This window comes from Polypterus senegalus, chromosome 2 (genome assembly GCF_016835505.1).
Source record: "Polypterus senegalus isolate Bchr_013 chromosome 2, ASM1683550v1, whole genome shotgun sequence".
NCBI lineage: Eukaryota > Metazoa > Chordata > Cladistia > Polypteriformes > Polypteridae > Polypterus > Polypterus senegalus.
The window spans coordinates 69,097,211-69,122,525 of NC_053155.1; the positions used below are offsets into that span (position 1 = coordinate 69,097,211).

The 25,315-nt window shown below is 36.4% G+C and overlaps 1 protein-coding gene across 1 annotated transcript in view; it reads left to right on the forward strand.

Annotated features, from left to right (window-relative positions):
- Nucleotides 1–691: 691 nt before the first annotated feature.
- Nucleotides 692–25,315, forward strand: part of mfsd9 (major facilitator superfamily domain containing 9) — a 42,723-nt gene continuing 18,099 nt past the window's right edge. Inside the window, exons 1-4 of the mRNA XM_039743885.1 lie at nt 692–812; nt 3,723–3,810; nt 9,982–10,025; nt 16,044–16,173. Coding sequence (XP_039599819.1) covers nt 738–812; nt 3,723–3,810; nt 9,982–10,025; nt 16,044–16,173 — 337 coding nt within the window. The 5' untranslated portion in view covers nt 692–737. The remainder of the gene's footprint in view (nt 813–3,722; nt 3,811–9,981; nt 10,026–16,043; nt 16,174–25,315) is intronic.

The following is a 25,315-nucleotide window of genomic DNA, read 5'->3' on the forward strand; positions in this document are numbered from 1 at the left end:
ATTGTAAAATCTTGGCTCTGCAGTCCTGCTCAAAGAGGAAACATGGATTCTAACAGCTTACCATGCTGCCACAGTATAACTGAGTACCGTATTCAATTCCAGCTACATTCTGACCTAATTATCGTATAAAATAACTGTTTTACTTTGAATACAGATTTTAATATTATAAAATATTGAGTTTAAACAAATTACCATTAAAATAAAATGCTATTTAATAGTGTACAAAAACCTATAAAAACCTGTAATAGACAGGAAAATAAAAACTCCAGATACCCATATACATTATTCTATACACAAATGTGCTTAAATGTTCAGTTATTGTTATGATGCACAGTTCTATGCGAATTTTTTTGTTTCCTAGCATCATTCGACTTTTTTATAAGCCTGCCTTCCCTGGAACCAACGTTTATTCTAAAATTGGACTCAACAGTTGGTTTTCGTTTCGCTCCCCAGTCGTGACGTCATCGAGGCGCAACCATCGGCTATATAAGTAAGTAAAGTGTGTTTCATTCTAAACAATAGTGTATACCGGTAAAAAATTTTATCTTAATGTATATAGAATAGTTCAGCAAAATGTTTCCTTGAATATTGCTATTACTTCCGATAGCAACTGCATGAATTCTAAATTGTATTCCCCTGCGAAGTGTTCAATATGAAATGACCCTGTGGACGCTAGTGATTGGCGCAAACACTTCCGCATCGGTTGGGAGCCGGGTTGCGGATGGAGCGGCGAAGGAATGGAAATTAAATGTATAGCGCCGCAGATGCCTTTGAGGCGTTTCATACTGTGTATATATGTTGTAGGGTTTATGGTAAGTTGGATTAAAATATGCAGGAGCGTCGGGGTTCACGTTCAGATCAAAGGTGTCTTGCTGTCATAAGTAGATGTTACCTTATGCGGCTCATTAAACCACCCGTGAGGAGAGTCTCGCACGTCATTCCGAATCACCTGTTTGTATCATCTGGTACACAACAACACAGTCTCTCCCGGACACAGCTGAAGAGGGATTATTTTAAGTAATGTTTGCTGTAGAAAATATAATTTTCATCTAGTTTATAAATAATTTAGATCAGAAACTTTGCCACATGGGGAGCCTTCAGTTAAAGTGGTACGCATTCTTCACAACCAAGATACTTAACATTAATCTTATGCGATTGTTGACTGTTATGTGCAAATTTAGGATATGAGGAAGTAAACTTCAACAAGAAAATGCTGTTTTGTTATCCTTTCGAGCCCAGTTTATCTTGTACAGGCTTGCTGAGATCCCATGATTATCCTCAGTATTTTAACAGCACCCAGGGCAAGGCTTGTTTTAATTTGGCTCTCTAAAGCGGACAGTATCTTTTTAATCAACTGTAACATTTAAGCACAATGCAAACTCGATAAAAGTATTGATGGGGAGTTTTGGTTCGATTTGTACATGCAACTTGCAAGCTCAGTTTATAAACCAGAGGTTATGGCTAGTCTCACTATTTGATTTTAAAATCGGATGTTGCCATATATATTGAGATTGGGTATCACTGTGTGAATCGTATTACTTAAACAAAAGAATGTACGTTTTTGTCGCAGGATTTCACAACACAGTTTCATTCGTTATTTTTAATCATCTTATTTTACTCCAATTTCTTCTTTAAAAGAATGCTTTCTTAATTATATGCATGTAATTTCTGTAGTTTCATTTGAAGACTGCAATAAACGTATTAAAATTCAAGCAACAGAAAAATAGGGGCTGCCTACTTTTTTACTTGTGGGTTCACACAAGTCAGTCTTCTTGTGATAAAATATGTTTTTTTAAACATACATTTCAATAACAGATTCATTTGATTGTTAATGATTTGGCAATACAGCATGGATGTGACCCTATTTTGGTTATATACTTGTATAAAATGGATAAATGGGCGAGTAATAGTAAATAAACTATGATTATCATTGGATTATTACGAAATTAATACAACAAGAAGCTCTCACATAGGGTCAACATGATAGATTTGCCAAATTTGGAAAATTCATTCTAATAAACTAGCATCATTTTGCTTTTAAAACAAATATATTTTTAAAACCACATATTTTCTGTCCAGACACAGTGTTTTGATTTATTTTTGCTGTCGATTTTCTTTTTGGTGAAAGAAAAATATATTTATAGATTTTCCTTACAATATTAAATGCCCAACTGTTTTATGTTTAAAAATTGAAATTGCTTTTCTTGGAATTTCTTGTAATATGTGTAGGGTTTTTAAGGCATGCCACGGCTGAACAAGTCAGTAATGCAAACTTTATTTTATATGGTAGACTTCCTAGCATCACAAGGTGCTTTATGAAAAGAAAACAGCATTACAATTCAATAAAACAAGATATATTGTAAGATCAGCAATATGTGATAAAAAGCCAGCAAACATAGTAGGAGCAGTGTAAGTAAAGGTAAAGCTGCAGTAATGTGTGTGTAAACTGAGAGTAGGATGGAACCATTAATAAGAAAAAGGATCATTATAGTTATAAGAATAGCTGATTAAAATTAAAAATAGTAACTTGATTTGAATATACCCACTGACAGAACTGAATATATGTTCAGTGGAAGAATTTTGTATATAATGCCACGTTGTTCAAAAAGCTAGTATAATTTAGCCAGTTGTGGTTTGTTGGCTGTGTTTGGTCATGTCAGAAATCTGGTACCAGATCTCTGTACTTTTTGCAATCTTTTGACATTTTGAGCATAAAAGAACACTGAAATTGAACTACATTATTTCAGTTAGGAAGTGATAACAGAGTAGTTATGCATCAGTGGAAAAGAAGACTAAGCTTTGGAAGCTGTCGTGGTTCCTTAGGTGACAAAAACATGTCCTGACTGCTGCTAAAAGGTTTAGTATGAACAATATGGAAAAAAGAATATAAAACGTCTTGAAGTATAAGTAAGTTTGATGATTGACTCTGCCTGACTGAACATACTACATGTCTCTAGTAGGTTGGAGAACATCCAGGAAGAGTATATGCTGTACCAGCAAGAATACAAGAATTTTTCTGGCATTTTTTGCAAAGTGTCAAATTCAATAATATTAAAGGTAGCCGAATTAGTAGCACAGAATTTAGTTTTGTTAAAAATATTATTTCATTTTTGTTCCTAGTGTTTTTAAAAGGTTATTTGAATCTTATTTTTTGAACAATAGTGTAAACGATTATCATGCCTGATTTTCATTAATTAAGTAATTATATCATTTAAAACCTTCAGAAGCATAGAATTGAATGTTACACCATTACTTTTGTAACATTGTTCTAAAAAATGTATTGTGTTCAGATGGAATTTGAAAAGGTTTAATTTACAGGATGGGGATTTTAGGTCATTGTTTTTATTTTCAGCAGAAGCATCCTGCATGGAACTTTTAACTTCAGCTATACTGTATAGTATTGTCAAACCATGTTGTTTATTTTCCAACTTGTATTCCACTTAGGCTAAAAAATCTGAATTTTAGTGCAAAGAAAATAGTAACCAGTTGTAACCATTTCTTTCTATTTTAAGTATATTAGTTTTTGCATAAAAATAAGTCCTCATTTTACTTTTATTACTGTAAACTAAACAAAACTTTACATTATTATTTTGGAAATCTTAAAATGAATAGCATGTTTTAATCAATTTAACCTATGCATATGGTGCTCAGGTGAAGATGTATGGCATTGCAAATCATTCATTTATTCTAAGCATGTTTAATACTGTTTTTCTAAATTGTAGGATCTATTTGGTGTTAGTATGATCATTCCGTTGCTAAGCCACCATGTCAAGTCTCTTGGAGCAACCCCAACAGTAGCAGGAATTATAGGTTTGTACTATTATGATTAAGTTAATCAATATACTAAATTTCACACACTACTTGAAAACTTTGCAAAGTGATGGACAATATTAAGAAAAATAAGCAATGTATTGGAAAAAGTAGTACAAGGAAATTATTAAGTGCTGACTGTACAGTTTCTCAAATTAACATGACAATATTATTTTAGTATCATTGACTGTAATTTTCACAAAGCTGATAAATTCATAACCATAAATTAATCATACATTAAATTTTAAACATATTTTATGAAAATACATTTGAACTCCCACCCATTTGTTGTCTTCTAAAACCTTAGTGAATCAAACCCAGCATAATGTGTAATAAATAATTGGTGATTTTAAGATATTAATCAGGAGAGGGTCTGCTGAATATTACTTAAAACTGAACTAGTATGTTTCTGCTATTAAAGTACACAAGATTGTGTCGTGTTTGAAGTTGTAATGTATATGGCATATCAGAGTAGTAACAATAAAACTAGTTGATTACTGAGGAAACACAATGCAGCAGTCTGTGTAGATTCTAAAACAAGCGTCAAAGCTTCATGGCCTTTGCAGATTAGTTTGCCTTAGATAATATTTTTCATAATGGCAACAAATACTTTCAAACTGAGGAAAATTAACTTTAATCTCAGCAGTTTAATTATTTGATTCAAGGTATAATTTTCAAATTCATTTACTGCCGTGAATTTGTTTTTTTGATTTTGATTTCTTGTTTAGAATGTTTTAGAGAATTTCTTAAAAATTTCTAAATTAAAGTATTATGTAATTTTGATTTGGCATCTTATTAATCTTTTAACACTTATGTAGGTCGATAAACTTGCTAGGTACTCCTTGTATGGAATTGTTTTGCTTTAAGCAGGTGTAAACAATATAATTGAGTTTTTTATAGACATATGTGAGTGTTGCTGTTGTTTTCAGTCTATATGTAACTCTAATAAAGCAAAATCTTTAGTATGAAGAAGTTGATCTTTTGAATACAAAAATGTGGCAACAGAATAAAGTAACACTTTAATACAACATATTGTGCTACCCTTTACCATGAAATATATTAAATACTGTGTACTGTGTGAAATGTAAGTTCATTATCTCATGGATGGTATATTTATGTAATGGTTGATGTTCATATGTTATACTGTACCTCCAGACTTGTGTTTTTAAATCTTGGGAAGGTGCCTGGCTGAGGAGCTGAACTGACAAGGTAGTCTTCTCCAGAGTTCTGCCTGTGCCATGCACCGGTCCAGGTACGATTGAGGAGACTGGAAGGGTCAATGCCTAGCTCAGATCTTAGGCATTTGGACTCCTTTTGGAACAGATTGGTTCTGTTCAGCCGCTGTGGATTACATCTGAACTGGAGTGGCACCAATGTGTTGTGGAGGAACATGAGTAAGGTAGTCATGGATTGTTTAAACTAAGGAGGGCTAACCTTGCAAATAGCGGAGTACAAGAGCGGGAGTTTTTAGGTATAATCAGTGACTATTTTTAAAGTAGTAATGCGGGGTAAAGTCTGTATAGGTTTAGTATTTTGTAATAATCAGGATGGAGTTCATGATGTAGAGGTGATTGAACCTCTAGCTTTAAGTCACGGATGCAAAGACCAGAACCTCTAAGTTTATATTTGATAGTTCAGATTTTGAGCAGATGTGCCACAGTCTAAGGGGATTTTCTGGGATAAGCTTTTGGAGATCGTTGACTAGCAGTGGAACAGCTTTAAAACATTTTACATATGATGCAGGATAAGTACATATCAAAATTTGGAATTAATTGGGGAAAAAACTGTGCTGTGAGTTAATAAAGAGTTGAAAAAGAAAAGGAAAAACAGCTGTATAAAGTGTAAAGAATAATAACTCCAGTGTGAATTGTAGGACGTATAAGAACATGAGAGCAACCATTAAGAAGGATATTAAAAGCTAAAAGCTATTGAGAGCAGTATGGCAAATAAGGTGAAAGATGGCCCAAAGAGGTTCTTTCAGTATGTTAGCAGTAGAAGAACAGTAAAGGAGGATCTGAAGTGTATTAAGAATAGTAAAGGAGAATTAGAAAATACAGACAGTGAAACAGCAGTTCCTCTAAACATTTTTCTGAGGTGTTCACATGTGAGAAGGTGGATAACCTCCCAGCGGTTAAAGGGCCTACAAAGGAGGTATTGAGTAATTTGGAAATTATGGAGGGAGAAGTACTGCTTAGATTAAATAGGCTGAAATCAAGCAAATCATGAGGACCAGGTAATATTTATCCTTGAGTTCTTAAAATTAGCAAGTACATATATAAACCCTTGGCACACATTTTTAGGAACTTCCTGCGCACTGAGAAAACAGCAAATATTATCCTGTTATAAATGGGCGATTGGGCAGATTCAAGAAACTATATGCCAGTAAAATTAATAAAAGGTATTATTAAGGAAAAGATTGTGTATCACATGGCAAATACAGGAGTGTTACTGAACAGTCAGCATTGGTTCAAAATAGGGAGGTCATGCTTTACTAACAGGCTGAAATTGTATGAGAAAGCAACAAAGGATATATATGTGGTCAAAGTGCAGCATATAGTATTATTTATCTGGACTTTCAGAAAGTATTTGTTAAGGTGCACCATGAGAGGTTGGACATCAAACTGAAATAAGTGGAAGCTCAGGGTGTAGGGTGCAAAAGTAGCTCAGACACAGGAAGCAGAAGGTTATGGTGCAAGGAACCTTATCAGAATTGGCTGATGTTAAGGTGACATAGGGGTCAGTGCTAGGGCCGCTGATACTTTTAATCTCTCTATTATAAGAAAAAAAAAAAGTCCTGGAGAGAAACAGTAGGGTGATGATATGTGATCTTATAAGATCACGGAAGACACTTAAAAGACCCGCGAGACTAAAGAGATTGGCCACGGAGCGTCTCGTGGGGACCTTAAACATGAGACTTTGTGCCAAGAGATTGACCCAGGACCGTCTTGCAAGGACGTAGAACATGAGATTCTTGCAAGACACTCCCTACTTACAACTAAGTAACAGCACGGGGAGGAACACACTCAGTCATACATTCAGTCGTGTTTTGGCTTTGAGCACACACAAATCCAGGGCTCTCAGCACATATAAAGTGTATAAGGACAATACATAATAAATGAAACATAGACGACTAAGCGAAGAAGAAAGCAGTGCGGAGACAACAGACTAAAAAGTGTTGGAGAGACAAAAAAGAAAAAGAATAATCTAGGTGCAAATTCGGAAAATAAGGAAAGTAATTATCAGCCCGGAACAAGTAGAATTGAAAAAAAGCACGTCCAATCTGGACGTTGGCACTATACACATGCAGAGCAGGTTAGAGATTATGAAAGCAGTGGAATTCGAAAGGCTCAAAAAAAAATGTTACACATGTGGAGAAAGTTAAAGAATATATAAGTAGGAAAATTAGAAAGTATAAAAAAAAGAAAGTAAAGATGGCAGTAGCGCAAACACGGAAATTATTACTTGAAAAAGGGAAAGTAATCACCACGGACCAGGTGTCATTGAAACAAAAGCAGGATAAAGCAAGGTCAGAAATAAAAGACAGAGTAGAAAACAAAGTAAAACGTCATAAAGAGCTTAAAAAACAAGGGTCCAAACACATGCAGAGCAGGTTAGAGATAATGAAAACTGGAATTCAAAGGACTCGTAGAAACACATGCAGAGCAAGATACAGAATATGAAAGCAGAAAAAAACAGTGTCAAAACAAAGAAAGTAAAGATTGCATTAGCGGAAAAAAAGAGAAATTAGTACTTGGAGAAATAACGAAAAGGTGAATAGAGATCGAATATATGGACATAGGTGATATGTCAGAAGTATGTACTGTAAATATTGTAAGGCTTTGAAGTTTAACCTCACATACATTTATTGGTTACTTTGCAAAAAAAATTATTAACTGTTGATGATGGTAGATCGTTTTGTCTGTGCTGAAATTCCAAACAGAGAAACCTATCCTAAATTATTGTACAAAGTCATTAAACACATGTCCCACTGACCTTATTAAAAATATTCAGCACATTGGGACTCGAAAGATTCCAAATATTGTTTTTACAGAAGTTCTGAAATAAAAGTGAAACTAATGAAATAGCAACAATTCAAAGAAAAAAAAAATCTTTAAAAGTGTGTATCTTGAAAAACAAAAACGGGGGTTGGCGAGCAAAGTCCCTAGTATATCTAAATGATTTGGATAGGAATATATATATATCACATAGGAAATTAAAATTTTAAGTTTGAATTCTTAATGGAAGGTCTGAAAATTCAAAGAACACCTCATTAGAAGGACTTCACAGTCATAGTGGACTTGTCACTATCAACTGCCAGACATTGTTCAGAAGCCATTAAAAAGGCTACCAGAATGCTAAGTTATATAGCATGAAGTGTAGTGTAAAATTCCAGGGAAGTTATGCTCAAACTTTATAACACACTAGTTAGATCTCATCCAGAGTGCTGTGTACAGTTTTGGTCTCCAGGCTACAAAAAGGACATATCAGTACTACAAAAAGCCCAGAGAAAAACAACTAGGCTGATTTCAGGACTGCAGAGAATGTGCTATTAGGAAAGATTAAAAGAGCTGAGCCTTTTCAGTTTAAGCAAAAGGAGATCAAGAGGTGAACTGATTGAAGTGTTTAAAATTATGAAGGAAATTTGTCCAGTGGATCAAGACTGTTATTTTAAAATGAATTAATCAACACAGGGATACAGTTGGAATCTTGTTACATGTGAATTTTACATTAACATTAGGGTGTTTTCTTCACAGAAAACCGTAGATGTATGCAATAAGTTACCAAGTAATGTGGTAGACAATAGGACTTTAGGGACATTCAAAACTAGACTTCATGTTGTTTGGAAAGAATTTAATGGATCAGACTAGCGAACTGTTTTGGGCTGAATGACCTGTTCTAGTTAGGATTGTTCTAATGTTTTAAAGACATTGTTTGTTTTGCGCTTCCAAGATTTCCTCATGTACATGTACTCCTTTTTTTCTCTACCACTTCAAGGATATGAATGTTTTGGTTTATTGGTGAATCTAAACTCTTTGTGTATAGTAGAATGTTCTGTGTTCTTCGGGAATAGAAAGAATGCAAACAGATACATTGGCTTGGCTATGATCAAGCAATGTGAATTGTTCCTCAAATAGCTTAGTAAGGTAACAATTTATATTCACCTAATTGTTTTCAAAAAATGTTCTGCACCCCCTGCTGTGAGACACGGTAAGGGGATGGGTGGAAAACCAAGAACCTTGGATTTTATTTTTTTGGTTTTGCTTTATTCAAAGACTTAGATAAGCCAAGACACAATTTTTACATGTGAATATCAGGCTCTGCATTTTTATTGGTGTCTAACTGACTGGTAATGGTAGCTTTTATATTTGTTTTCCAGAGTACAAGTAAATAATCTTTAAATACCTGAATTTTGTTCACACTCAATACCACTGTACCGATTACTATATTTTGTTGCTGTTGGTACAATGAAAACAGTTGATTATAATTGTTCTAACAGTACGTCAGCAAGGTAGAAAATTGTCAAAACATGAACAGAACTGCACTGAGCTGGCATTGTCCTAGAATGACAACACAGATCCAGAAAATTCATGTCCTTTAAAGAAGTAATAGTAATTCAGATTTTTCAAGGGACCATATGAAGTCACATGCACACAATAATCACATTACCATTTAAGCATCTCTTTTATGAAGAGCCAGTGGCCTGGCCACCATTAAGTTAAGGTACCTTACAAAATCTTGCTAAAGATATTAAAACTGTAAGGGAAGGATTTGTTTTACTTTGAGATATGTGGGAAAAAAATTGACGGTTTGGTTGAGCTAATTTAATAAAAACAGTCTCCTTGAATCTTAAATAATGACAAAGCAAGTCACAAGTATTTTGAAGAAAGTAACACAGTGGTACACTGACTGTAACCCATACCTTTAGTCATGAAGCATTTATTGTGACTTTGTTAAAAGTGTATGAATTGTTCTTTTTATTTATTATTAATATTTTAATTTTACAGAAAATAGAAAGATTCCTTTCACAAATGAATAAAATTTATGCATGAGGGCATTCTTTCATTAATTATAGAAAGGGCATAAACATTTCTTAGTTAAAAAAAAAACTTAGTATGTTATTGTTAACAAAATTATCAGTTGAACCTTTGTCTGTTTGGATGTACATTTTAGGTTCAGTTTATGGAGTCCTCCAGCTCTTTTCTAGCACTTTGGTTGTAAGTATTATTTTTACTTTTTGTTTTTAGTATAATGCATCTTTAATATAATTAATAAAACATTCCTAAAAATGCTAAAAGTAAATAAAATATAATGCAATTTCTAGTGTATATGGCACAAAAACAGTTTAAAAAAACAGTTCTCATTTTCTATGTTTAATTTTATGCCAGGTAGTGCCATGTATCTTTGTTAGTGGTAATATAAAATCTTGTAAATCACTTGTTAGCAGATTGTTTTTTGTTGCCTTGGCTAAGCGAGATCTTTGCAGAAAAAGTAATGAAATGCTTTTTCTTACGAATGTTTCACCCCATCAAGAGAACAGCATTTATTTACCTTTAAGTGTTCCACACTGATTTCTAATCATTAGAAATGAGAGAAACTAGTTAAAAAGTTGTAAATTGCAAGACCAAATCACCAGCCTTGCCTTAATTGTTAGTATACAGTGCTAATTTCTTTCAGTGTAAACAGCATTTCTCTCTCAGTCTGATGTTTAATTGCAATTTTTTTTAAATGGTCACTGTACAAGGTACAATAATTGCTTTAAATTAAGGAAAGGGTAGATTAAGTTACATAATATTTAAATTTACTGGTTCTAGCTTTTTTTAAAAATGAACTAACTAAATTTATTTTTTTCCCTATTTTAATATATTACTGTTCAGAAAGTATGTTTCAAATTTAAGTTGAGGGCTCCCTTTAATGACTGAAATACTTCTTTATGTGAACACCTGGTACATGGTTTGCTTAATTATTAGATCTGAGTAAAATAAGAGGAAGAATTGTACAAAATCTTAAAGAATATATTTTGACAAAAAACTTATTTGGCTTTAAAATATTGCAATTTTTTCCTATTAACTATACCAAAGTTTTTGTTAAAATTTTTACTGAAAACCTTATTTATATTATTCAAAGGAAAGTGGCCCTTATTCATTTTTTTTCTTTTAACCTTTGGTTGTTTTAGGTGTAAAGCATCTTTTCCATCATTTTACATATTGGATGAATAACTTCCGTTACTGACTGACTTATTTATACAAATAAAGTTCTCTCCTTTCTTACCCAGTGAAAAAAGATTTAAGGATTAGTCAAAAAAATAAATAAAAAGCAAGTTTTATGTGGAGATGTGTATGAAATGTGGTTGCTGCTTTTTATGTTTTTTTTTATTTTAGAAAGATTTAAAAAGACTGATACAGTCATGTGCCATCTTCTGATTAACTGGTAAAATCAAAGCTAAAGGGTAGATAATAACTATTGGAGTACAGTATAAATTCTTTTAAGTTCTACTGTATAAAAATACTCCTGTATATTCTATACATCCATTTGTTTTCATACATTTTTCCTTTATTTAATAACAAAAGAACAGAACAAAACTCAAACAAATAAATAATATCAACACAGCAATTAAAACAGTATGCTTCAACATTAATCCCAAGAAGAGCACTCATTCCATGCCCAAAAAGAAAAAAGAGAGCTACACAAACAGATTTAGAGCTAATATACTTCTTTATATTGAGGCTTCTCCACTAACATAGAATTTAATCCATGCAGATATATTAGTGCCAAAGTCAAATGTCCTACATTTTTATTCCAGTTACAGAATCCCATGGTACCCTAGTCTATCACAGCAACATTTAGAGCAAGGCAAGAACCATTCCATTGCAGGCCTCCTTCACCCATTAACCTATCCTTGCACTCACAGGACAATTTTAAATTTCCTAGGTAATGCAACACATATTTTGAAGAACAAACACAGGAATACCTAAAGATAAACACGCAGAACAAAGAAAATGTGCAGCCTCTACACAGACATTGACTAAGACAAAATTCTGAATCAGCTTTTATACCTAATAAGGCTGTAGCCTTAACCTTGACCACTGTGCTGTATGTAATTCTTATAAAAGGATTATTATGGAAAAAAAAATATAATAGTACATTGTTCTAGTCTGATATACAGTAGAGTTTAAAATAATGGAAACTTTTGTATTTCTTTATGTTGAGTAGAAAAAAGTATAAATGATATTTAAATTACTTTACTTTTAGAGCAGTGGTTCTGAAGTTGAGTCTTGGGACACCAACCTGAAAGCATAGTAATGCAAAGAACATCTTTAATCCAATCTCAAGATCAGAAGTTAATGTGCAAGGATTTCCCAAAATAATTTTAACTAAAGTAGCTTTACATACAGGCGATGGGTGTGACAGAGCAAGATGCAGAGAACAGAAAGATATGGAAAAAGATGATCTGCTGTGGCAACCCCTAACAGGAGTAGCTGAAAGAAGAAGAAGAAGAAGATTGTACATACTTTGAGACCTACTTGTTAATCACTAAGTCACCAAGTGTTTATTAATCTGGCAACCCCTTGCACCAACTGTAGTAAAAGATAGCAGTTTCCAGGCATCAGGTGTATGTTGCACTGATTTCATTCTGGTGTTATTTTCATTACAAATTAGCAAGCTCAATCATTTAAATTAATAATTTTTTTCTCATGGATATTCAGTATAGCCATACCTTATAACATAATAATTCTTGATTAGCCAGGAAGTAACATTCAAACTTTACATTGCTAGTTAGCTAGCAAAACACCCTAGCTGGCAGAAATGTCTTTGCCAAAATTTCTTAAGAGGGAAACTGATACCAAGAATCATCATGTTAATGATGAATGAGCTGAGAAGTATATATTTATAATGCCATCATTTGGAAATGCTCAGCAGACCTGTCTTATCTGCAGTGAAACAGTAACTATCATCATGCAAGATGCCACAGTTTTCAGAAACATAACACTTTAAATCAATCTTATCCACCACATTGAGACCTGACAAAGGAAAACTAAGGTCTTGAGAGCAAGGCTATGAACACTAAGTGAACAAGTGCTTCACTCCAGGCATCATTGTAAGCTGGCTAAGCACATTAAAGCCTTCACTGATGCAGATGCATTAACAGAGTGTATTATGTGCATTTTATCTTAGCTTGCTAGTGACAGTATTATTGAATCTGTGAAATTATCTTCATTACCAGCATCTGCTGGAGATAGCTTTCATGTTTTGTCAGAGAATATCCAAAATTGGATAATAAGAGGATGCGAGTCAGTCTGATCATAAAACCTCACAGCAACTGTTGAATTGACAGGCAACACAGACATGGCACAACTATACTGTTTGCTATTTTAATGGAGTAGAATCCCAAGTGGAATAGCAGGCACATGCAGGAAGCTGGGGGAAGAAGGGGGTACCTGAACACCTGCCACTTTTGCTCTAAGTGCTGCATTTGAGCCTCGATTTTTAGAGACCTACCGCAAACAGTTTCTAGGTGCTGACTTCACAGGCTTAATTTCATTTGTGTTGGTATAATTTGTGGCTGGAGGTGGGGATTTCACCCTAAAGTAACAACAAATGGAGGAAGGGTTATTGGCTGTGGGGGGATTTCAATACAGCATTTATTAAAAATATTGTATATGATTAAGGTCAATCTTATTTATCCTATCAAATGCACTTTATATTTATTAACAGACATTTTCTGTTCAGCAACCAAAAAAAAAACAACTGCATAAATTCTGTGATTAAAAAATAAAAAAGATTCATATATTATATGACAGCTACTTAAATTGATAAATATCGAGATTATCCAGGATATTTTAATTTATATAAACTCTTTAACATTTGTTTCAACTTTAAGGTAACTCCTGTGAAATAAAACATACCAGTTTAAGATTAATTAATTATTTTACAATTCCTGTAAAACAGCTATTGTTGTGCCTGTTAAAAGGTGCTACACACAATTGATAAGATACCATTGTTTAGCCAATGTCCATCATCCTAAATCAGAGTTAGGCACAGATGGACAGGATAAATTGTACTTGCAATCATTACCGGACATGGCATCTCATTCCCTCCAATATACTAATCAAATACACAAATGTCACATTTTATGTTGTTATGCCGTTGGGCATTACTTTAGCTTCAGAATCCTAACAAATAGCACAAATGTGGTTTTGCCTGTTGAAATATTCTAGTTTAACATCAATGTGAACCACATATCCCAGCATTTAAGTGCTTCTGTTAACACATTCCAATGTCATGTGAATGTCTGGCAAATGTGAATGTAAAAATTTTTAAATATTTTTTTATTTTGGAATGAACATATTGGGGAGTTAATTTCATCACTTTTGTTTAGTGGTCACAGGTACAGATAAGCTGGTTAAAACGTGGATGGAAATTTGGATGGTAAAGTGTAACCAACTCCATTTCACTGCTCCACTACATTCAGATGAATGCAAGACCTTCTTTTCTTTATTGGGGCTATGTGTGGTGCTGCTTTAAAAAGTGTCTGACACTGCTGTCATTTGTAACTCACTAATTTGAAAGTGTAATGCAAGTTAAAGCTATGCTAAATCATGACTGATTGGTCATATCATTGCACTCTCAATGCAAACAATAATCATGCATTTAACTTATGAGCTAATTCAGAATGACAGAAATGTGGCAATAACAAAATCCTTTACTGCTTTGAAAGAGCATTGTCAATGTATTTTTATCAAGTTAAATCAAACATGATTTTAAAAATAATAGGCACAATACCTGCAGTACAGCGTTGAAATTCAAGTACGGTAGAAAAGTAGTAACAAACCTGTGCCTTGCCTGTCTTGTTAACCTGAGTAGAGCAACTGTCCTTTTCACACACTCAGCATGTACCTGATTTTATAGATGTGTTTACAGACTATAGATAATTTTAATATAAGTGAAAAAAGGAGGATGACTTCGAGTTGGAGAAATCTTGCACTTGGCTAGATTTGGGCATGAAACATTTTTCAAAACTCTTGAGGATAAACTCAAGTTAGTAGTTTTCATTTTTTAACAGCATGGACGACAACCTTAGTGACCAATAAGCAAAGTGAACCTCACAATCAGAAATTTACTAGAAGCTCTGCTTACAAAATATCTGTTTACCTGGTAATGATATCAGTGCTTGTGCAGTAATTTTTTGAGATAAAAATAAAAAAGTCAATGAAGAAGAACAATGAACAAAGTAACAGTTACAGTTAGTAAGAACAAAATCTCCAACTGTCCCTACTTGTTTAAATAATAAATTAGCAAGATCCCTACAATTGTGAACTTTGCATAAATAAAAATGCATAGATTAGTAAGCTTTCAGATGGTCTTTAGAGGAAATAAATTCTCAATTGTCAGGAGAAAAGTGAGTGACAAGTGTCCTGTCATATAGCAACAATTGTCTGAAAAAACACACTATTTCAAACACTCCTCAGGCTTCATAAAATGTTCTAATAAACTGATTTGACAGGCAGACAATTACGAAAGGATTATGAAGCTTTACATATAATGTGTTAAACTGCTGTTAAACATAAACATGTGGAGGAGTGATCACCAATGATTTCTCATTACAGGTTGGTAATATCCAGGAACTTGTCTAAGGTGCAGGTTGAGAACCATTGTTCCAAGTCCATTTAGGGAAGCTTGAGGCTAGCATTTATTTTGTTAAGTATTCATTTACATTCTGCTACTTTACCATGGATCCCATTTTTGTTCTTATTTTTCTTATTTCTTAACCAACACCATTGGTTACGTTCTAGTATTGGGACTTGACAGAACCTTTTTATGGCTCCTTCTGGGAGAAATTTTTTTCTCCAGGATGATCTCTCCTTTTACAATTGCATACATCACTGTGGTCAGTAGGGCCACTTAGAAATATATTTTTTTTACCATTTACAGTTTGATTGGCAACTGCTTTTTTTCATGAGGTCCTAAATGAATTTTGCACATTGTATGATATGGGTGACAGCACTAGTCACTGACAGTTTGCATTTTTGGTTATTTTTCACATAAATGAAAAAACATCAAAATTTGGTGCCCTTTTTTTCTTTTCATTTGCATACTAATATAGCCTTTCAGAAAGATGTGAACAATATCAATGTATAAAATTTAGCATAATTATTTTTTTCATTCCATAAAGCTTAAGCATTTTAGCAGTACATTCTTTTACCTGCATTACTATCTCATAATGATTTATTTAGGGAAGTTGGAGTGATGTTATTGGAAGACGACGCTCATTGTTGATGTGTGTAACATTCAGTGCTTTGGGATATGGCCTTCTTGGTGTTTCCAGCACACTGATTTTATATATACTTGCAAGAATTCCAGTTGGTAAGTGCCTGCATTATTAGAAGTATTTTACAATATTAGAATTTAATTTGTAAATGCTAATTCATAATATTTCAAGGGTTTGTTATGATTTTAGCCTGCTCACGAGTTGTCGAGCATCTTCAATCTTCTAATCACCTGATTGTTTCTCATAGGTGACATTCTGCAGACCTCAGATTGGCCTGCCTGTGCTTCTCTTTGCTTTCTGTGGGACTATTCTAAAGGCCAAAAAGCACATTATATAATATAGTATACAGTGGCTCATGAAATCCTATACATTTTTCAAAGTATTTCTGTAGGCATTCTGGTTATGGAGGTAATGATCTACCAGTACCTGAAAGTGTTGTTTTTTTTTGTTTTTTTTTTTTGCATTCCCTTGTGTCAAAGTTCACATTTATGTTATTGCATTTAAAGGTTCAGTTTTTGAGATCTTGTTTCTTCTAGGGTATTTGGTAATTAATTTTATTGAATGTGTTGTGCAGATTTAATAATCTAGTTTGTTACATTTTTATCCACAATGGCAACAGCACAGATCGCAACACAAGTTTTAATATCAGTTCAGTCTAAAAAAAAAATCTTTGCGCCATGCTTTTTGTTACTATTTTTGTTTTCCTATGGTCTGTCATTTGTATTATGTTTTATTAATTTACATATGATATAAGTTAGCCTAAGTGATCTGTTGAAATTACTGGACTGCATAATCAAAGGATCAAATGAAAAGAGATTAATCGCTTGTAATCTTTAAGCAAATTTTCCTTTTTTCTTTGTTGAGTACTTAAAAAACATTGTCAATAGGAAGCTTGATAGAGTGCATTAGAACCAGAGCCTGACTTTTTTCCATATCAAAACAGAAGGTCATGCTCACTGACATTATAGACCTAAAAATCATGTACTATATATTATTACTATAACTTACAGGTCAAGTTAAGCTAACTAATAAGTCTTAGTGGTCATTTGAAATGTAGATAACAGACATCAAGGTTAGCATTTATGACTTAAGAAGTGCACTGTTCTGGACCCAGACCGTTTGTACATTCATAACTATCAATTTCAAAAATAGCAGTGATATGTGTATTTTAGGTAATTGCTGAATCTTTATGCAAGATTTAATTTCTAAAAGTTGTTTCATAATCTAGAGAGAAACTTAATAACAACTTAACTATAGTATACCATGAGTTTTAGAACATATTAAAAGACATCAAAATGGGCAAAAAGCCAACTCTCAAATGAAACTAACAGATAATTTGATTTTCATGCCATGAAAGATAGAGACTAGAGCATTACATCCTGATTAAACCTTCACATTTGTTTTTTATATGTTTTCTTTACTTGCTTCTTAAAACGTTAATATTTATTTTAATAAGTTTTCATATTTTATTAAAACTACTATATATATTGTTGATCATGCTGCAATGTATATATGTGTGTGTTTGTATATGTATGTATATGTATGTATATATATATATATATATATATATATATATATATATACATACTAGCAAATTACCCGCGTTTCACAGCGGCAAAGTACTGCCTTAAAATTTTTATTAAAAAGAAAATTAAACCTTTTTAAACTGAAAGAAAATATACCAATAATTATTTGTTAAGGATCTCTTTGTATATCACGTTGTCATTTCGGCCCTCCGGTTGTAATATGACCAAGCTGTGCGCTGAGCTTACTCTTAAGGATGCAACGTACAGTTGGCCATGTGAACAGTAATCTTGTTTCAAATCTCACAGCTTGGATTGCTGTTGTCATAATCGGTTTGAGTTTCATGGTTTGTTTCAACACGACAGTATTTATAGGACTTGTGTTGAAGAGACATTCGGCATCTGTCAAGCGTTGTAAGTATACAACCAGTTTCATCGATAACTTCACATCCAGATTTTGAGAATTTAAACATTTATAAGCATCAAAGTGTCCACTACTAAAATCGTCACCTGTGAATCTAAGATGTTTAAGAGGCATTGGCGGTTGTCCAAAGGTAGAAAATATTTGGCCATTTTGGTACACTTGAAAGCGACAACCTAACAATTCAGCGGCAGCCATCAACTCACATGCAGAACCATAGTTGAAGGGCTTAAGCATTTCACTCTTCTAGTGCTCCTGTGTAGTATAATTATATCCTGTACCGTCATCAGTCCACACCTTGAACCTGTCCCAGTCATTCAATACATAAGACACAATGTTCCTCCGGATATCAAGAGTGAGCCTGATATGGCCGTGCAATATATAATAAAGAGAATGGAAAAGGCTGGTGCCATCTCCGGGCATGGAAACCACTCGGTAAGCGACAGTTCTTTGATCGATGGTGATCACCTCGATAGACATGTTAATGGGGGTACGGTTGGAATGATAAAGAAAATGGGTGCAGGGAGACGTGAAGGGAATGTAGAGACTGGAAGAAAAGACGGTCTTATATAGGCAGGCAGCCAACAACATGGGAGGCGTTGGGATGGGGGACCCAATGCCACCTCACACGGTGACCGAGCTGCAAGCTATGGACGTATATATGTACGTAAGTAGGATTCAGTTAGCGTTGGGAACCCGCGTACCAAATTTCTTGAAGATGGGCCCATAAGTAACAAAGACCGTTAAAAAGTTCAATATGGCGGCCGACAGTGGCATCATACCACCGAAATAAGTACCAAATTTCAGCCTTCTACCTACATGGGAAGTTGAAGAATTAGTGACGTTAGACAGTTCAATATGGCGGCTGACAGTGGCGTCATACCACCGAAATAAGTATGTACATTGGTTTCGGTTAGCACAGGGAAGCTGCCTACCAAATTTCATGAAGATGGGGCCATGAATAAGAAAGTTCAACATGGCGGACATTGGACTGTGGGAGGAAACCGGAATACCAGGAGGAAACCCAAACAGACACGGGGAGAACATGCAAACTCCATGCAGGAAGGACCCAGGAAGCGAACCCAGGTCTCCAACCCAGGTCTCCAAACTGCGAGGCAGCAACGCCACCCACTGCGCCATGCTTTTATATATATACTTTTCCAGGTGTTCTAATTGTTTAATTAATCCATTATTTACTAATTAGTGGGTCTATATATATACTGTATTTACAACAGTGTGTATTAAACTCCAAGGGTCACCCCCCACTACCAAGTCAAGTCAAGTTGGGGAGTATGCACTGGTACAGTGCGTTGCCACACCCACTACATGACAAAACAACTCGGGATCCCGGTTTGCAACACCCCAGGCAGACGCACGGTCCAGTCCCACCTTCCAGAAATGGCCCTCTATCTGCCGCAGCTAGGTGTTACGTGGGTGACCCCTTGACCTGGTCCGGCCACTCGGGTCCCCAACAATGAAGATCTTACGAGCCAGATCACCCTCAGGGAAACGCGCCACATGGCCGTAGTGCCATAGCTGACACTCCCTCACAATGCAGGTAATGTGCCTCCATGAGCAAAGTCTCATTCGACACAAAGTCAAATCCATGGTACCCAAGGATTTTCCGGAGAGACACAGTACCAACGGAGTCCAGTCTTTGTCTCAGGTCACTGGATAGTGTCCATGTCTCACAACCATATAGCAAGACAGGAAGCACCAGGACTCTAAAGACTTGGACCTTCGTCCTTTTGCATAGATATCAGGAGTGCCACACACCTCTTTCCAGTGATCTCATGACCCCCCATGCTTTCCCAATCCGTCTACTGACTTCACAGGAAGAGTTACCAGTGACATAAAAGTTACTGCCAAGGTAAGTCAACCTCTCAACAAGGTCAAGCTCTCTCTGCAAACAGACACACTGCTGATGGCTGTGCCCAAGAGGTTATTAAAGGCCTGAATCTTGTTTTTTATCCAAGACACTCGCAAGCCCAGACACTCAGACTCCTCACTCAGTCTCTAGAGCGCCACGATCAGAGCCTCTATTGACTCCGCAAAGATCACAGCATCATCAGCAAAGTCAAGATCCGTGAATCCTTCTTCACCAACAGATGTCCCACAGCCACTGGACCCCACAACCTTGCCCAACACCCAGTCCATACAAGCACTGAACAGAGTAGGAGCAAGAATACCCCTGACAAACCCCAGAATCAACTGGGAAATACGCAGAGGTCCTGCCTCCACTCTGCACAGCACTCACAGTACCAGTGTACAGGCCAGCCATGATTTTCAGCAACCTCGAGGGGATCCCACAAACCCTCAGGATGTCCCACAGGGCAGCTCGATCAACTGAGTCGAACGGTTTGCGAAAATCGATAAAGGCTACAAAGAAACACTGCCGAAATTCGCGTTTGCGCTCCATGAGAACCCTCAATGCATGTGGTCGATGGTAGACTTTTTAGGTGTAAAACCAGACTGTTCCGGTCGTTGGTAGGTGAGCAAGTGATCACAGATCCTATTGAGGACGACCCTAGCAAGGACCTTACCTGGCACTGAGAGCAGTGTTATCCCTCTGTAGTTGCTGCAATCCAGGCAATCACCGTTCCCTTTCCAGATAGGGATAACAAGTCCCATTTTCCAGTCAGTTGGGATGATGCCAGTCTCCCAAATAAAAGAAACGATTGCTTGCAGTGCCAGGACGACAGACTTACCACCAGCCCAGAGAACCCTGCAGCCTTTCCCCCGCCCCCTCTCAGCAGTTCACCACCTGTGCAATCTCAGTGAGATCGGGTGGTTCACAGCTGACGGAGGATCAGCCTCAACAACCGTGAACCCAGAAATATCCAACGTCCTAGCCGGAGGATCAACTTTGAAAAACTGCTCAAAGTAGCCAGCCCAGCGGGTCACAACTGCAGTGTCATCCATAAGGACCGTTCCATCAGCCGCCCTGATTGCGACTATTTGGGGAACAGATTCAGATGTGCGTAATGCTTTGACTCCTCTGTAAGCAGGACGTGGGTTGCTAGATCACAGATGGTGTGTCTCTTGCTCGCAGATTCCTCTAACAAACTCCTCTTTATCTGCCCTCAGAGCCCTCGCAGCCATCTTTCTCAGTTCCCAGTACAGACCAGAGTTGCCATTAAGCCGTGGGCTGTGACTCCTCTCGATGATATCCAAGGTGCCCTGTGAGATGAAACACCTCCTTCTGGGAATACCGGTAACACCAACACAACCCTCAGTAACCTTTAGTGTCTTGTCACAGAAGGTTTCCCACATCACATTAGGATCAGCAGTCATACCCAAATCTGAAAGTTCCTCACACAAACTGCATGCAAACTCATTAGAAACAGCCTGATCTTGGAGTCTGGCCAAGTCCAGGCTCATTTTCCTAGTAGGTGGTAGCCTACTGGACCTAAGCTGGATCCTAAGAGTAGCAAGAACAAGTCTGTGGTCAGAATTCACAAACTGGGAACTTCTGTAGTCCCTGCAGTTTTGTAAGAGCCTCCAGCGTCTGCCCACGAGGATGTGATCGATTTCCTTCAAACGCACCACCAGAATTGGAGTACCAATGCGGTTCAGGGCATTGGAACCAGGATCCAGCGTTTCGCAGCCCCTGACCTTTTGCAAAGTCAAGAAACATGGAGCCACTTTCACCACGGTCACCAGACCCATGGAGACCGAGACAATCCTCATAGCTAGTTCCAGTGCTTGCATTGAAGTTACCCATGACCAGAGGAGTGTCACCTTGTGGGCACCCATCAACCACCGAGTGAAGCTGTGAATAAAATGTCTCCCTCGCCGAGACATCACTGACCGCGGTTGGAGCATACACTGAGACAACAGACAAGGCACCCAGGGAGTGCCATAATCTGAGTTCTATAATACGCTCGTTGAAAGGAGTGACATCGGACACCATCAGAAGAAGCTAATCACTACAGCAACAGCTACTCCCTGAGTATGACGGCCACAGACCGACCAGACCAGTAAAAGGTGTATCCACCTACAGAGATCTGGCCAATCCCTGGTCTGTGCACCTCAGAGAGTGCTGCCACTGAAATGCGGTGTTTACGCAGATCCTCCGACAGCAGAGGAAGATGATCATCTTGCCGGAGAAACAAGACGTTCCATGCGCCCACCCATATGGGCTGCCTCAAATTGGGACCCGAGTGCTGCCGTGCGGCGGGCGATGCATCAGCACCATACCAGTTCTGATCCCAAACAGACCCGACCCTGTTGGCTCTCCAGAGGTTTTGAGCAAAAAGGTGTCTTTTCTGTAGCCTCAGAGCTTTGTGAAATTTTTTTTACAGTGTCTGGAGTGCCAATCCTGCCACCAACCCCCATGATTTCCCTGCAAGTTGGAGGGCCGCTTGCAGGGCGGGATGCAGTTTAACGTCATACCCAGGACAATTACAATTACCACCCTCAGTTGTATTTTACATATACCAATATCACAGTCAAAAAGTGTAAAGCTTCAATTTACAACTTGTTTTAAATTTGAAGAGCATTGTGAGGACAACTAAGAAGTAGAAAAAAAAAACACTGAGTACTGCCATTTGTTTCCACTTCAACCATTGCATAGAATCATATGTGTTCATTCCTGAAAGCGTTTTTTTTAATCCCCATGCCCTGATCCCTCTCTGATGATGATGAGATACTGCAGGCATTAAACAAATGAGAATGGTCTTTATGTGTGAACATATCTACTTCACAAGTGTTTGAAACTTTCAAAATCTGGTTATCCTCTAATTTGCCATCAGAGTACCACATTCGTCTTATATCCATAATGGTCAGTCCTGGAATAAAATTTGCATTTCACTTCTGTTATTCCCTAATACTTGTCATAGGTTAGTAGTTTTACAAGTCCCATTTCATGAAAATTGCAATGGCCAGACATCCTCAAGCAAAGAAGAAATCAATTATAAAAGATGTTCTTTTTCTGGTTTTGTCAATTGTTACTGTGTGTGAATATGGGCTATGTGTGCGTGTCTGTGTATGAGTTAGAGTGGTCCAGAGTAAAGCTAGAGTCCTATGCAGGTCTATTTTTCTGTTTTCAGCCTTTTTCCTAATCCTGGTGAGATAGTCTAAGGCCTCTGCAAACCTGAAATGGATTTTGAGAAGGTTCTGGAACCTACCTACTGAACTCAGTTTATTGAAGGGTACAGTGCCTGCACAGCCCTCCAATGAAAATGCTTAGGCAGTAACAAAAACCTGGGAATAAATATATACCTGACAATAAATGAATATACTGTAGATACGCAATAAATTGAAGTGCATTATTTAAAAAAGAAAAGCAACTTCAAAATGATGGACATGTGCCTTTTTTAAATATGAGAGAATTTAAGTCTGTGCAAATGATGGATCAACTGCATCATTGTCAGTTTAGGTAGGAAGCTGTATACATAAGGTTGTCATAAATTCATGTATATAACTTTATGGCTGTACCAGAGAGACAAGTTTAGGTAGGAATTATAAAATAAAGGGAATTTTGTATTTGCATAATTTAAACTTATCTTTTTTTCATTACAGCCAAAAATTCAAAAGAATAACCTAGTTCCTATTGTTAGTAAATAAGCACCATAAATTGATTTACTTTGTGTTTGCATAACTCTGCCCAATGGTTGAAAGGCACCCATTACATTAATTTCCAGTACAGTAATCCCTCCTCGATCGCGGGGGTTGCATTCCAGACCGCGATAGGTGAAAATCCGCGAAGTAGAAATCATATGTTTGTACGGTTATTTTTATATATTTGAAGCCCTTATAAACTCTCCCACACTGTTTATAAATATTCCCTGCAGAGTTATACAGCATAATCCCTTTGTATTCTCTTAGATATTAGGTAAGATTCATTGAAATTATGTATATAAACACACTGTTTATATACAGTAAAACCTAAATATTATTTTAAAGATATTGAGTGTCTCCGATATCACATATGTTACAGCCATTACGATAGACAGGCCACCAGCAATAAATACGTACAATGCAAGAAAAATAGTATACAGTAAATGTGTGCACAGTGACACTAAACGTACATACATGTACTAAGCACTGTAAGTAGAAAATCAATTATGGTTACTCACCAACAGTGACACGATGACTTGTCCGATAACAATGAGTTTAATTTTACTGCACAACAAAGGAGAGCGTTACAGTTCTTCCAAAAGAGCCACTTCAGGCGATTGTGTAGCACTGCCGTTGTTCTTCTGGCAGTCTTCAATCCAAATCCCTAAAGCAGATTCCATCCAGACTACTGCCTTATTACATCCACTTACAACTCGTTTTGCACCCTGGTTAAAAGGACACTGCGGCTGTAGATCTTATATTCCTTTCCTACTTTTTAAATAAAAAGAATCGTAGCCTTCAACAAATCCAAAAGCTTACCTTTTCGCAATCGTTAACATCTTCCGTTTGCACTTGGGCACGGCCCCTGAAGCAGTAGCAGATCGTTTTGGAGCCATAATGAAGAACTTGACTATGCACAAAGATAAACACAAAAGAGCACAACTCTTTACACAGCGAAACACGTTGATGCTGAATGAGCATGACGAGACTTCCTGGTTAACACTGCATTCAGCATGCAGGAACTTAACTGCATGCTCTGGTTAGCTTCTCAGTCAGGAGAACTTAACTGCGTGCTCTGATTGGTTAGCTTCTCAGTCATCCGCCAATAGCGTCCCTTGTATGAAATCAACTGGGCAAACCAACTGAGGAAGCATGTACAGGAAGTAAAAAGACACATTGTCCGCAGAACCCGCGAAGCAGCGAAAAACCTGCGTTATATATTTAGTTATGCCTTCATATAAAATCCGCGATAGAGTGAAGCCGCGAAAGTCGAAGCGCGATATAGCGAGGGATTACTGTATATGAATCATCAAAGTGAAGTGCAAATAAAAGCTGGTTAACTTAAAATAATGATACTAAATTAGGTGGGTATTCTAGAGTTATTAAATGAGAACAGGAAGACCTGGACACATTTGCACACAAAATTGTCCTAGATAATTTGTTACTGTCTAGATAATAACAAGCCAAGAGATATGCTTATGATGTAAGACCACATCTACAGTATGAACATAAGATTTTTCATCTTCATTGTTTCAAAAAAACTGGTAAATGGCCACTATAACACTGTAAAAGGGAGTACATAAGGTGGACGCTTTTACTTTAAAATTAGATCTTCTTTACTTTAAAATTAGGCCTACAACATGAAGATGAACACATGAAAAAATAATTAAGGATACTTATTGCATGAATGTTTTAAATGCATTTCTGCACACACAGAGCTGTAGATACTGT